The sequence below is a fragment of the Oryza glaberrima genome, chromosome 12, assembly GCF_000147395.1.
Source record: "Oryza glaberrima chromosome 12, OglaRS2, whole genome shotgun sequence".
NCBI lineage: Eukaryota > Viridiplantae > Streptophyta > Magnoliopsida > Poales > Poaceae > Oryza > Oryza glaberrima.
This window is the reverse complement of record NC_068337.1, coordinates 20,469,610-20,483,904: the sequence shown is the minus strand read 5'-3', so window position 1 is coordinate 20,483,904 and position 14,295 is coordinate 20,469,610. Positions and strand designations below refer to the sequence as shown.

At 41.2% G+C, this 14,295-nt stretch overlaps 2 protein-coding genes across 3 annotated transcripts; one reads left to right on the top strand and one right to left on the bottom strand.

Moving 5' to 3' along the window:
- The first annotated feature begins 2,873 nt into the window (after positions 1 to 2,873).
- On the top strand, positions 2,874 to 9,245 carry LOC127757285 (uncharacterized). 2 transcript variants are annotated; one of them, XM_052282783.1, is made up of 23 exons: positions 2,874 to 3,197; positions 4,204 to 4,283; positions 4,364 to 4,450; positions 4,525 to 4,575; positions 4,670 to 4,787; positions 4,861 to 4,917; positions 5,244 to 5,308; positions 5,455 to 5,538; positions 5,779 to 5,829; positions 5,910 to 5,972; positions 6,085 to 6,131; positions 6,505 to 6,574; positions 6,666 to 6,728; positions 7,013 to 7,102; positions 7,374 to 7,412; positions 7,500 to 7,649; positions 7,725 to 7,802; positions 7,879 to 7,964; positions 8,184 to 8,232; positions 8,329 to 8,409; positions 8,494 to 8,587; positions 8,752 to 8,848; positions 8,944 to 9,245. In XM_052282783.1, exons 1-22 carry the CDS (start codon positions 3,014 to 3,016, stop codon positions 8,826 to 8,828), a joined length of 1,764 nt encoding a protein of 587 aa, XP_052138743.1. In that variant the 5' UTR covers positions 2,874 to 3,013; the 3' UTR covers positions 8,829 to 8,848; positions 8,944 to 9,245. The 2 variants fall into 2 exon arrangements, with proteins under 2 accessions (XP_052138743.1, XP_052138742.1); XM_052282782.1 differs by having other exon boundaries at positions 8,941 to 9,245.
- A 267-nt stretch (positions 9,246 to 9,512) lies between these two features.
- Positions 9,513 to 14,083, bottom strand: LOC127757284 (calmodulin-binding protein 60 C-like). The gene is made up of 13 exons (XM_052282781.1): positions 13,726 to 14,083; positions 13,391 to 13,452; positions 12,579 to 12,639; positions 12,424 to 12,473; positions 11,828 to 12,348; positions 11,483 to 11,643; positions 11,196 to 11,402; positions 10,958 to 11,099; positions 10,746 to 10,820; positions 10,546 to 10,652; positions 10,203 to 10,290; positions 9,987 to 10,112; positions 9,513 to 9,850 (listed from the first exon to the last, which is right to left on the bottom strand). The coding sequence occupies exons 1-13, from the start codon at positions 13,999 to 14,001 to the stop codon at positions 9,723 to 9,725; spliced, it is 2,004 nt and encodes a 667-aa protein (XP_052138741.1). The 5' UTR covers positions 14,002 to 14,083; the 3' UTR covers positions 9,513 to 9,722.
- Positions 14,084 to 14,295: the final 212 nt, after the last annotated feature.

Here is a 14,295-nt window from a genome sequence, read left to right as displayed (position 1 = left end):
CGTCAAGTTATCATATATCTCACATAATCTCTGGCAATATCGCTATCTATCATACAATCGGCTAACATCTGTTAGTAGAGGGCATCCGATTAGGTTAGATTTTGACGTTGATTTAGATTATATAAGATATCTACCACTCTATGAAACTTCCAGCGGCTTGATTGTCTAGATATTGTTCTTCTTTTCATACTTAATGCTGCATCAGTTGAGTTTGATCTATTAAGTCATGCTTAGAATATCAATCTCTAGCCTGCCTTCTGGTCGCCGATTAGGGTAGTATCGGAGTTTCAGCCGATCTTATCTGATTTAACTATATTCGATCTACATGCTTCAATGACATGTTAAATCCGCCATTTATGTCAAGATCTTATTGTATTTAAGTATATTAGGCTTTTGTTTGATATATTATACTTGTTTTGATATCTTGATATATAATAGTATCGGAGTATTAGCCGATACATGCTAGATCCATCCGATCGGCTATGCTATAAACATATATAATCATGTTATTAATATATATTTCAATCTAAGTGATTTATACTGTCTCGGTATGGCGACCGATCTATCCCAATCACTTGATTTAAGTATATATTGATATAAGAATTATATATCGTTAATATCTACAGCCGATCGAATAGATTTAGTTCCTTATTGTCTATTTATAACTGCCGATTGATTCATATATGACATCGGCTCAAAGATAAATGATATGTCATCGGCACCTAGCCGATCGGCTATCATTTATAGATTTAACCGCGATCTCTTTGTTTCTTTCTTGTTGATTACAGGATCAAATCAACTGGCACGCTAACACACCCGAAGGCGAGCTTTGGACCTGCACTGGAGTTAAGCAGACCTCCCAGGCCTCGTGTTTTACGTCAACACATACATAGGGCTTGTTTGGGGGAGCTTCTAGTTGCTGCAGCTTCTCCCAGAATCAGAAGCTCCCCTAAACAATCTAGCTTTTGATTCAGATTCTTAGAAAGTGTAGTTGGAGAATTCAGGAAATGAACTAGAAGCCAGAAAGTGGGAAACCCAGCTTTTCCAGATTCTCAGAAGCTAGCTACCAACCAGCTGCTTCTCAAAATCTTAATCCCACAAATAGGCCCATAGTCTTTGGCCACTACTCCTTCCGTCCCATGGATTTCATCTCTCTAAAATCCCTTAAAGCATCTCCAACAGCCCCCTTACTCCATTCTCCAAGTTAAATTTTAGCAATTTTGGATCAAAATCGTGCTCCAACAGACTGGCCAAAGTACTACTCACGCTGACCAACTTTGGCTAGCCAAAATGGCCTAGCCAAATGTAGGTCCCACGCCTTTTCCCCCTCCCATCCCGTCCTGCACTCTCTCCCCGCTGTGATTCCTCCTCCGCTTCTCCACTCCCCAGTGCACCGGCGCCGCCCCCCCTCTCCGCCGGCGCCGCCCCCTCTGCCGTTGTCGTCCCCTATTGGACCCACCTCCGTTCGCTGCAGAGGCCGTCGCGTCGTCGTCCATTGCCGGCGCCCCGTTGTCTACTGTCGAAACCGCCGCTGGTTGCCCTTTGCTGCCGACGCCGCCTCCTCGTCGTCCGTTGCCGACGCTGCCGAGGTCGCCACTCGACGCCACCGTCTTCGTCAACATCTCCGCCCAGGACACCATCGCCCTCGCACGCGGGGATCCGCCGCCGCCGCCGCCTCCCGCCTCGTGCGCTCGAGGAGCCGCCGCCGCTGTCGCCGTCCGCCTCGCGCGTGTGGGGAGCCGCTGCCGTCGCCGTCCGCCTCGCACGAGGATGGGTCGATGAGGAGGGAGAAGAGAAAGAGGAAGAGAAAGAAGAGGAAGAAGAAAGCAATAGAGGCTGACATATGGGTCCCTTTGTTATTTTGGAGATGTAAATAGAGAGTCTGTTGGAGTGAACACCTAGTTTGATTACCCAAATCAGATGGAGAGTTAGCTATATGGGTATTTGGAGAGTCGAATTTGGAGATGCGGTTGGAGATGCTCTTATATTATGGGACAGAGGGAGTACCTAAAAGTACTTTTGCAGAAGGAATATATCTCTCTTTACTTCTGATCCAGCTGGTTAATTTAGTTAACAGAAATATTTGATAGAAAATTACTTTTGAGATAAAATTGTATTTTTGCATTTCTGGTTAACCACCTTATTTCCATTGGAAGTAATTCAGTTATATCTCAAGGATATTTATATCTCTTCGAATGTCTTGCTCTGATGCCTGAAAAATGTCTTTCGGCTTGAAGCGAATTTCCTACATATTTCGGCTTCATACATATTTTTCCAACCATTTCCTTATGTTTGAAGTACCATGGAAAGGAAATGACAAGCTGAATGGAACACTGCAATTTGCACTAGTATGTATGAAGCCTAAATCAATACAACTCTACATACCACAGCACAATACCACACAACATAATCAATCTAATATTTAAAAATTAGATTCGATGTGGATCTAAAATAAAGGGGCTGTTTGGTACAGCTCCAACTCCTAAATTTAACTCCAGGAGTTGAGTCTGGAGTGGAGTTGTGGAGCTGCCTAAACTCAGCTCCACAACTCTAGTACATTTTGTGAGAGAGCTCCATCCAACTCCACTCTCAGTTTTAGTGGAACTGAAACTGTGAGCTCCAGCTTCAGGAGGGGTGGAATTGGAGTTGGAGCTGTGCCCAAAATTTCATCAAAAAAAAAAGACGAGAGAGAAAAAAAAATTGACCACAAGAATAGGAGATTCTCTCTGTTTTTTTTCTTCCTTGCCTATCTCTAGAATAAATCTTCATCGAAAATTCAGGTAGTTAGAAAGTTTGTTACTAATATTTTGAGATTCGCAAAAAGATAAAGAAGAAAAAACTTCTATATATACTGCCTCCTGTATCTCTCGTGAGTACAAAAATACTGTAGCTTCGGAAGAAGAAGAAGAAGAAAGGGGTTTCCCTTTCCCGTCCGTACACCTCCACCAGCAGCAGCAGCAGCATCAGCATCAGAAGCTGCTCCTCCCCGCCCAAAAAATCCAATCTTTCCCCCATGGCGGAGCCCGGGGAGGAGGAGGCGGCGGCGGCGGAGCCGAAGCATCCGGCGGCGGCGGCGTCGACCAAGTACGTGCTCATCACCGGCGGCGTCGTCAGCGGGCTCGGGAAGGGGGTCACGGCCAGCAGCGTCGGCGTCGTCCTCAAGGCCTGCGGCCTCCGCGTCACCTGCATCAAGATCGGTCCGTGTGCTTCTTTTCCCCATTCTTTCCACCTGTTGTTCCTCTTGTTCATCTGAATGCGATGGCTAAAACCCTAGGAAATCTGAGGTGGGTTGGTTGTGGAGTGATTTTGTACCTAAGATTGCAGATTTTGGGCTCACAAAGCTGCGGGTTTGGGAGGTGCGGAGATGGCGATTATATGTGATTGTTGGTTGAACTTGAATTTATGGCATTTGTTGTGCTTATTCTTGAAAGGGATTAAAGATTGCCGCCTTGTGATGAATTTGGTAGGGGTTAGGGCTTTTTTCATATCTTTCTTGATTTGGGGGTGTGTCAAAAGCGTCGGCTTGTTGGTTTATGTTTGGAGGGAGGTGAAAGGTGGCCGCTTTCTTGTTTATGGTAATGGAGTATTTAAAAGGTTGCCTATTATTGATTCAGCCTTCATGGGGGCCATGATTGATGGGTGCATTCTTGTCTTGGTTATGTTTTGGTGGTGAAAATGCATCATTCATTTTTCTGTAGAAAAACAATCTATCAATGAAGCCGTGAGGAGTACTTATTGTCTAATTGATGTAGAAAAACAATCCATCAATGAAGCCGTGAGGAGTACTTATTGTCTAGTTGATGTGAATTCTTGAAGGTTCTGTTGCTTTATAGGCTTTTAGATGTATAAAGGTGGTGTCACCTTTTTGGTTTTTAAGGTTGTGATGGATCATCAGGTATCACAATGTGGCCTTGGAAAGCGCTATGCCATTTTGGATATTGAAATTGTTTCCTGCACCGTGGTCAATCTTTTCTAGGTGAATTTTCTTGATTGGCATGTGGGAACATGGGTCCTTTTCAGCATTTTCTTTGTTAGGGTAAGTGTCAAACCAGAAAGTTTTTTTTTTTTGTGTGTGTGTGTGTGTGTGACTTTTGCAACATATGTGGTACCCCATGTAGAGTTTAACTTGCTTGGAGGTTTCTCAGTCTATTGATGTGTCATTAGTATTACACTCTTACTATTGTCCATCACCTGGTGTTGCAGATCCATATTTAAACACAGATGCTGGTACAATGTCTCCTTTTGAGCATGGTGAGGTCTTTGTGCTTGACGATGGTGGAGAGGTATGGCTTCTTTGATGCTTCCATGTGATGTTACTCTTTATGACCTGTGGACATGAGCTTGTAATGTTGGAAATTTGTAGGTTGACTTGGATTTAGGGAATTATGAGCGTTTCTTGGATGTTACTCTGACAAGGGATAACAACATTACAACTGGAAAGATATATCAGGTGATCATCCCTTCCTAGAAAATGCTTGCTGGTTGTCACATGAGTTTGTAATCAATGGCTTTTGTTCTTTTCAGTCTGTCATTGAGAAGGAGAGGAAGGGTGACTATCTTGGAAAGACGGTCCAGGTAATTCCCTTGTGGCATTTTTTTTTGGCAATGGTCACATGCTTATGGAATACCCATATGACAAACTAAAATCTTATGGCTGTAACATGTTCAGGTTGTTCCTCATGTAACTGATGAAATTAAACAGTGGATACAGTCAGTATCTTCTGTTCCTGTGGATGGGCAGACTTGTCCAGCTGATGTTTGTGTCATTGAATTGGGAGGCACTGTAGGTAGGGTTTCGAGGCATCTTATGGTATAGTTATTACTATTATAATGGATGAACTAAATTTTTGCTTGTTTCAGGTGATATTGAATCAATGCCATTCATTGAAGCTCTGCGCCAGTTGTCATTTTCTCTTGGTACAGTTGGATTTTCTTCTTGTGATTTCAAATTTAATAGGTCATGGTTGCTGAGAAATATGTTGAGTTCAATGGGCTATGCTGACTCTTCTATCATTTCACACCATTTTTCTCTGTTTATTTCTTTGGAAATGATTGGGCTGTAGATTAGGTATCCACTTTATTCAGTCCACACCGCCTTCCTCTTTTGTGCTAAAGTGGCAAGCTGATAGTCACATGCTATTGTTGATATGTTGAGAAGACATGCAGCGTTGTTTTAAAAACAATTCTGATTTGTTAGTGCTCATTGTTGGATATTGTACCCATCATTCTTATATATTTTGCAGGTAAGGACAATTTCTGCCTCATACATGTGAGCCTTGTTCCGGTATTGGGTGTAGTTGGTGAGCAGGTAAATAATTCTCTTCAATCATGATTTCTGCTGATGACATCTTGACCTCTGACATGAGACAAAATTGCATTGCAATATTCAAGTCTTCTGTCAGGACATATAATCGCTAAGATTGAACCCTGAATCTGTCATTTCTATTTTTGTAGAAAACTAAGCCAACACAACACAGTGTACGAGAACTAAGGGCCTTGGGTCTGACTCCTGATCTTCTAGCATGCCGATCCGCACAGGTAACGCAAACAACATAGAATAACAGAACACTCTTAAGATATGATATCTCCATTGATTCTAGCATTTGATGTTGATGTTCCCTATTTTATTATCATATGGAATACTTCTCTGGTAGTCACTCTAATATGTCTTTTCCTGTCTTACTCTGGACATGACTGTCCATATCTTTTTGGTGCTTAGTCTATATTTTTTCTTGTCTGTATTGGATTGACATAATTTTTTGCGATCTGAACATTCAGCCACTAATAGGATCTGTCAAGGAGAAACTTTCACAATTTTGTCATGTACCGGTATGTTTTTGCTTCTAAGTTTGAAAAGAGCCATTTTATTCTCATGTTTTCCTACTTACATTCTATCTTATCTCTTACAGGTTGAGAATATACTTAACATCCATGATGTTCCAAACTTGTGGCATGTTCCACTTATTCTTAGAGTGAGTTATCTTTGGCTCAAAGCTTAAGTGTTGACTCTGTAGAGAAAGATAATGAGTATGATTTATATAATCATTGCACTGATACTTTATTTTGACATGTGTTATTTTCCAGAACCAAAAGGTTCACGAGGCTATAATCAAACAACTTAACCTTGGAAGGTGAGCCAGACAATTACCGAATATCAGTTTCTTGTCAATGTTTGGAAATAATGTGCCCAAGTGTGTGCGTGTAGGAAGTTTTATATTTGGGATTTACTACCTTTGAAAATCATGAATAGTTCATTATTAAGTTACACTTGCTATTTCTGGTCTATATTTGACCCCTTTTCAGTAGTTCATTATTAAGTTACACTTGCTATTTCTGGTCTATATTTGACCCCTTTTCAGTTAATGTGAATGGACTTGCTTGATTGTTGTGAGATTTATGAGTTCGGGCAGTAATAACAAATCTGTTGTACTTTCCTGGCATTACTTATTTTATATAAGGTGTTTTGGTTAGTATGTTGAATCAATTCCATACCTTATTCTGTAGGTCTGCTGGACCCCCTGAGTTACGAGATTGGACACAGATGGCTGAGTCATATGATGACCTCAAAAACTCTGTTAGTATTGTTAAGTTGCTCTAATATCTTGACTTTGCATTGATTATTTTCAAGTGCATAATTAATTTTGATGGACTTCAATGCCATGCAGGTTAAAATCGCTTTGGTTGGGAAATATACTAATCTGACCGATTCCTACTTATCAGTGGTGAAGGTGAGTTAAATCAACTTTTTAATATAGAATTGTTATTTATTCAATTATGCATCCAATTGGTGAAAATGGGTCCTTTTTATTTATGTTTTGCCTGTTGTGCAATTATTTCCCTCCATTAGTGCCTACTGCAAATGCAATCAATTCCTAAGAGTTGTGTTTATGCAAGGAGATTTTTGAACTACCCACTACTCTTGCAGTGCTACTGATTTAATTCTTATTGAAATATTATAGTATTATACATGCAAATGTTGTTTCAAATTCATGTGTATACAAATATGTTTCAGGCTCTTCTACATGCGAGTGTTGCATGTTCATTGAAACCTTCTATCCAGTGGATTGCAGCTTCAGATCTTGAAGATGCAACTGCAACAAGTGTAAGCCCGAAACTCTTTGTTCATAATATGATAGGGAGTAGTTCTACTGGATTACGCTACATCTCTTAACACAGTTGTAATGTTTAAACCAATGCTTTGTTTTATGTTTGGTGCCAATAATTATCTCAGGGCTAAAGATCATCTTTATTCATACTAGTCTACTAACTTAATATATTCTCTATTGAAATCAATGTAACACTCCTATTATAGTTGTCCTTCCTGCTTTGTGTTATCTTATGATTCTGCCTTTCCATGACATTATTCTTCACAGGCACCAGATGCCCATGCTAAAGCTTGGGAAACTCTTAAGGTGAGTATGCTGATTGTCTATGGTTCCTACTGTGACTATACAAACTCTATCTTTAAAGTATAACATTTATAAATGATAAAATTTCAGGGTTCCTCTTGCATTTTGATACCAGGAGGATTCGGGGATCGTGGAATATCTGGGATGATACTGGCTGCAAAATATGCTCGTGAGAATAAAGTTCCATACCTTGGCATTTGCTTGGGAATGCAGATATCAGTGATTGAGATGTCCAGAAATGTATGTATGCTTCCTTTTTGTTACTTGTTAATTAATTTATCTTTAGAGACTCTCATATTGTGCATCCTGTCATAGGTTCTTGGCCTAAAGGATGCAGACAGTGAAGAGTTCAACTCAGAAACACCATCTCGTGTGGTTATGTACATGCCTGAGGTAATTCTTATCCTGTTACATGCAAGAAAGAGACATGACTTTGATCTAACCTAAGGCCTTGCAATTAACTATACAGGTTTCAAAAACGCACATGGGAAATACAATGAGGTTGGGTTGCCGAAGAACGTTCTTTCACAGGACAGATTGTCTTACATCAAAACTGTAAGGATTTCTGACAACTTGTCAGATCACAGAAGTTATGTACACGATGAAAAATTTAGTGTCTTGCAGAGCTTGTTGTTAGGAACCTTGTTAAAACAGTTTGTAGAAATGCAGCCTTTGTAGACTAGTTAAAAGTATAAATTATTGACTAACTCTTGCATGTCCGTTTTCACATCTCCTTATTTCATCTTCTAATTTGAACATAAATATAAATCATAGATATGGGAGCCCTGATCATGTAGATGAGCGTCATCGTCACAGATATGAGGTTTGCCAAGAATTTTGTTTTATTAAACTCTGTCATTCTATATATCCATTGCATCATTATGCTTGTAAGTGATTATCCTTTTGTCTATTTAAACAGGTGAACCCTGCTTTCGTTGCTATGCTTGAAAACGCTGGCCTTCATTTTGTTGGTTGTGATGAAAGTGGAAAGAGGATGGAGGTACCAATTAACAGCCTGTTCCAGATTTCTGTCTTGATTTATTTTCTTTTGTTTAAGGCTGAACCCGCTTCCACCTATGATCAGGTTGTAGAGCTACAAGACCACCCATTTTACATAGGTGTTCAATTCCATCCAGAATTTAAGTCAAGGCCTCGGAGACCTTCACCTCCATTTACTGGTATGGTATTCCTCTACTAAAATCACAAAATCTGAAAATTTTGTTGTATTAAGCTTTGTGTTACATTTTTTTTTCTTCCAAGCTCCACTCATGTGATGCAGTACTTTGGTCTATCTTTGTTCTGGCTTTTCGGTGTAGTATAACAACTTTAATTTTCTATACAGGTCTAATATTGGCAGCAGCTGAATACATGGGAACACCTGCAAATAACTCAAATGGACATGTTGGAACATCTGAGTAATGCCATCCTTAATCTATTAGGTACATGATTCTGAAACTTGACTACCCTTTTCTCAATGTTTCTATTCCATAAACACACATTTGAGATTGGATTTCTTGTTTGTATGTGTCAGAAGGAGGTATGATCCCTTTTTGGTGTTTTGTTGAGGCATCTGCTTGTTGCTGCTGAGATGAGGATTCTAGTCATTTTGGTCACATGCATAATCATGTACCGGAGATAACACTTAAAGCTGGAAGAGAATTTTTGTTATCCCAGAGACCTGTAATTGCATAGCTGATCATGGATTCATGATACAGTGTGCAACGGATTTTAGCGTGGTAATTTTGTTGGGTGCTCAGAGTTTTATCTTCTGATAGTACCTGTACCCTGTTAAACCCTTGCTCCGTTCAAGTTAAAATGAAAACTTGCATTATCTTACCTGTTTATTCTTATGTGAAATCGTTGTGTTAACACTGCTAGTGATATTCACGTTCTTGCGTCTTGATTTATACAGTACTCCCTTTGTCCCTGAATATTTGACGCCGTTGACTTTTTAAACATATTTGACTGTTCGTCTTATTCAAAAACTTTTGTGAAATATGTGGCGTCAAATATTTAGGGACGGAGGGAGTATTAAAGTGCATCCTTATGAGAGAGAGAGAGAGAGAATTATAACATTTTGGAAATATAACTTTTAGGAGAATCTTGGAAATCTAACATTTAGATTTTAGATTAGCGCCATTCTTTCAGCCAGAGTTTGACATTAATGGGTGAAGTACAGAGCAATAGTCTAAGCTGCTCAGAGACCAAAAAGTGAGAGGATTACAAATTACAACGACTAGGTGACAATTCAACAATTGATTCCTAAAAAAAAAATCGGTGTAGAACTAAATGACATATTCTACATTTTTTGCTTTATCCCCAGTTGTTTCCATGGTACTGAGATTGGGACCATTGCTGTTGTGTTGGAAGATTGCCTTGAGTAGCAGCTTGCCCCTGGCTCTGGCTCTGCATGTTCACCTGAGCTGATGATCCTGGATCACCTGCAAGAGATCAAGAAGAATCACAACAGAGTGAAATTTGGCTGCTAGATAGGTACCAGAGCTACCCCCACCCTCCTGCCACTTGTCGCGCCGCGGCGCAGGAGAGGTGATGAGAGGAAGAAGATGCACTGCTCACCACTGAATGTAAACTGCTGCTGTGGTGGAAATGGCAGATTGTTGTGAGCAGAAGTTGATGCTTCCAAGTCATCTCTGCCCAAGAAGGGCCTCCCCTGAAGTTCCACCTGATCAAATCCTGGTACCACTGTAACAAAGATGATAGTAAAAGTGAGCTAAAAGATTTAGGATGAACACTGCTAGATAAGTGTTTTCCCCAGCTCTGATTAACACTCACTGGATGCTCCTTGGCATGGGTAATCACAAGGCGCAACGCAGTTAGTTTGGTGACTGTAATTCACTTGAGCTCCACCAGGGTAGACTACCTGCAAACAAACACACAATTTGCTCACACTGAGTACTTGCTAAACTAAATTAAAACTTGTAGGAGTAATGCAGCCTCTACTAGTCTTGTAACCAAACAATTAGTTGTACATTGATATTTAAGGTTATTTTTTTTATGTTGAATCGTAACCAAACATAGTTGAGCAATTTTGTTTGGATTGAAGTCATTACAAATATGCAGCATGGAGTTCAATACACTAGGAACAAAGATGAGGTGGCGCAATTTTTTCGCTCACATGATTTGTCTGGTGAGAAGAGCTAGGTTGCGCAATTGGACCCTGATACCAACCAGCTACAGCAGCAGAGGAGAATTGCTCCTGACCAGCTTGTGCAGTACTTTGATCTATGAGGTTTCGATACCATACAACCAAAACTGTTATCCAAAGGCATCATCTTGTGCACACTATGAAAGAATTTACAAGAATGAAATGAGTACCTTGATAGTTTGCATTTGCAAATGATGGATCAATCTGAGCATGGTCCAAGCCCCCAACTGCTTCAGTACCTTGAACTGGCAGGGAAGATCCCAATATCAGGCCATTGTACAATACATGGTTTGGATACAACTAACTACTCCCTCGTTTAAATATATGGAGTTGTTGACTTAGATATGACGTTTGACCACTCGTGTTATTCGAAAATTCTAACCTTGATAAGCTGCATGATGACCATCAGCATTCGCATTCGCATTCATAGGATTCGGTATTGGAAAGCCGCCTTCCATTATATAATCAAAAGGAAGCTTATCCAACAGTTTATATGCTTCACCTTTCAACTTGTCCACTATAACCTGTAACAAATATGCACATATAGTTGGCATGAGGACTGTTCTCAACATGGTAGCTGCAATTGTGGAATGTAATATGTTTGATACCAAAACATGTACCTGCTGAGCTGAACTGAGACTGTCAGATGCAATGTAACTGTCACCAAACCATGCCCCGACAAGAGAATTCACGCAATCGAAGATGAGCACCACATTTGTCTGAGCAACGGGATACGATTTCAGCTCGGGCTTGCCTTCGAGGCTGCAGTCCCTGGCATGTGTCACCATTTTCTCCCAGGCCTTGGATCCCTTCTTCATGTGGAGAATCTGCACACACCAAGAAATGGAGATGATGAAATGGAGATCAACAGAGGGCTGGACAAAATATATCTAAAGAGGGGCTGTACATTGGCCAGGTTATCAGGATCCTTATTTAGAGCCTTTAAGAAGTCTTCCACGGTTTCTATGTCATTCTCTGCAAGCCTCTTGCAGTATTTTCCATTAATCGCAATTTCCTCCAAGCGATGAACCTTGTCGTCCAGCTTTGGAGGATGACTCTTTTCATTTGCTGCAAAGGAGAAAAAGAAGAGAAAGAAACAAGTAAGGAACGGTTCATTGTCAGTATTGGAAGTATGGTTACCCTCATGACATGAAACTTGGACCATATATACTTGAATTAAGGAAACCAGCACTAATGTTTATCCCTTACTAACCAAAGAGAAGATATGGTAGAGTTATAGACGGTAACCTACATTTATTTCTGCGATCCTGCACAACCACAGGCGTCATGACAGCCTCTTGAACATGAACACCAGTTCTTGCACTGTCACAAACTCTTGCTGCAAGCATGAACTTACCCTTGCGGGCCTTGCATGACCCTTCTCTGAATTTGATGGCACCAAGAGAGGCCTCTCCATTGATCAGCTGGACAGTGCGTTCACCTGCCAACACATTGCCTCTTTCATCCCGGCCACAAGCTCTGTGTTCGTTGAACTCCTTAGTAGTCCAACTCTCCATGCTATTATACGGAAAATTTCCCTCAAGGGCCAATATCTCAAGTTTCACCTTCGAAAGAGGGCCTGATTTTATCATCTGTTCACCATCAAATATGGCAATCCGAATATCTTCGTTGTTTTCAGCTTTTAACTCATCATCATGGTAAATAGGAGGTTTCATTTCATTCAGAAATCGAAGCCGAACACATGTGTTTTTGTCATCGTCTTCATTTGTCTCCACTCCTTCAGCATTGGCCCCTTCATGATTTGTCCCCTGCCTGTAACACAGAAAACAGAACATTGAATACCATAATGTGTTAGTATCTTTGTAAGGTAGAATGGAGATCTCTTACATTGGCTGCTGGTGATTGCAGTGGCTATGTCGTAACGGTGTTATTTGGTCCTGCAATTGGTTCAGGAAAGAAGCAAATATATGAGTCAGAGAACAGGCATCAATGAATACTTAGAGCATCAGAAATCGAAGAATATACAAAGAAGCAAAGCTGACCACTTTATGGTTGAGATTCTCAATCCGCTGGTCAATTCTTTCCAGTCTCCTTTCCAGTTTGCTGCAGCCACATTCCAAACAAAGAATTTTAAAAAAAAGGGCAACATTGCTGCCTTTAGTTAGACAAGAGTAAAACTAGTAATATATTGAGAGTAAAGTTCATTATCTCATTTTAGATAATGCTAATTTTGATAGTTTCAAGCATATTAGAATTTTGACGACACTAATCGTAGGACGTCAAATAAAAAGGAAGAGGGACTGCGTTCGGCAGCGTGTGTTCACAACTACACCTCCTCTGTCTTCCGCGCGCACACTTTCCAAACTGCTAAACGGTGCGTTTTTTGCAAAAAAAAAAAAATTATATATGAAAGTTGCCTTAAAAAATCATATTAATCTGTATTAATTCATTTTTAGAAAAAAAAATAGCTAATACTTAATTAATCACGTGCTAAATGAACCATCTCGTTTTACGTGTTTGGAGGGAGAGTTCCCAACTCTTCCTACCGAATACAGCCTAAAAACTTCGGTTGTCACTTCCTGGACAAGAAAGATTGGATCCTATTAGGAAGGCAGCGCCTTGAGTAAAATCAACTTAGCACAATAATTGAGGTTACTGATCTTTATCAGTAAGTTGATAAGCTCAACTGATATAACTGAAAAGTTCAAACACATAAGAGCTAAATTTTTGCTGTAACTTAGCAATTCAGAGAAAGGGGAGCTGAAATACAACTATCTGCAAGCACATGAACAGAGCAGTAAATTTTTTGTGATTAATTACAGGGAATAAAACGTATTACTGTATTATTTATTACCTAAACTGCAGCGAGAAGCCCCTCACAATTGGTCCAAGACAGCGACGGAGTTCATCTCTCACCTATCCATCCACAGAACAAATTAAGCACAAATCGTCAGCTAAGGGCCCGAAGTTGCAGAGATACGAATCCATCCATCCATCAAGAAAGCTCTCTGCCTTCCCCCCCCCCCCCCCCCCCCCCCCCGAATCTTGGATGTCTGATTCGATCCCAAAATGGGAATCGAATCGTGACTTTTTTTTTTTTACAAGAGAGAGAGAGAGTTGAGAGCAAGTGGGAGGAATTAAAAGAGGACATTTTCGCAGCCATGGATGAGATGAAGCTCGGGTACTCACCAAGCCACCAATCCGGGAGACGCCGACCGCCGCGTCGTCGTCATCGTCGTCGTCCGCCTTCCTGCCCCAGGCGAGCAGCATGGCGCGCCTGAGGAAGACGACGACGAGCACGCTCTGCCGCAGAAGCCCCCTCCTCGGCGACGGGAGGTCCTCCACCGCATGACAACGCTGCCGCTTCGCCGGAGGCGCCGCCGCAGCCGTGCCGTCGCCGTCGCCGTCGGTGGCGGTGGCCAGGGATAGCCGCCTCCGCGTCCGCCGCCGCTTGTTGCCGTCCATGGACCTCGAGATGAGATGATCCGCTTCCTTCTTCCTTCCTCCCGGTGCTTCCCTTCCCTCTCCTCCGTTCCCGCGCTCTGCTCCGCTCTCGGGGTCGTCGCGCGCGTCGTCGCAGCAACTTGTAGAGAGACGAAGACGGAGTAAAGCTAAAGATGGCATTTTTTTTAGCTCGGTTTTCGAGAGCATGTTTTTCAAATTATTAGACGGTATATTTCTTTCACCGAGAAGGAGGAGGGGGCACGTTTCTGGTAAAAGTTTTCTGTTGAAAATTATTTTAAAATGTTAAATAAATTT

What these genes read in the sequence shown, in the direction of transcription:
- LOC127757285 (XM_052282783.1), top strand. Translation starts at nt 3,014, where the DNA reads ATGGCGGAGCCCGGGGAGGAGGAGGCGGCGGCGGCGGAGCCGAAGCAT. An exon ending in CACAATTTTGTCATGTACCG is followed by an intron (nt 5,830 to 5,909) that starts GTATGTTTTTGC and finishes TATCTCTTACAG; the next exon opens with GTTGAGAATATACTTAACAT. An exon ending in ATGTTCCACTTATTCTTAGA is followed by an intron (nt 5,973 to 6,084) that starts GTGAGTTATCTT and finishes GTTATTTTCCAG; the next exon opens with AACCAAAAGGTTCACGAGGC.
- LOC127757284 (XM_052282781.1), bottom strand. Translation starts at nt 14,001, where the DNA reads ATGGACGGCAACAAGCGGCGGCGGACGCGGAGGCGGCTATCCCTGGCC. An exon ending in TCTCCCGGATTGGTGGCTTG is followed by an intron (nt 13,453 to 13,725) that starts GTGAGTACCCGA and finishes GTGGATGGATAG; the next exon opens with GTGAGAGATGAACTCCGTCG. An exon ending in AGAATCTCAACCATAAAGTG is followed by an intron (nt 12,474 to 12,578) that starts GTCAGCTTTGCT and finishes AACCAATTGCAG; the next exon opens with GACCAAATAACACCGTTACG.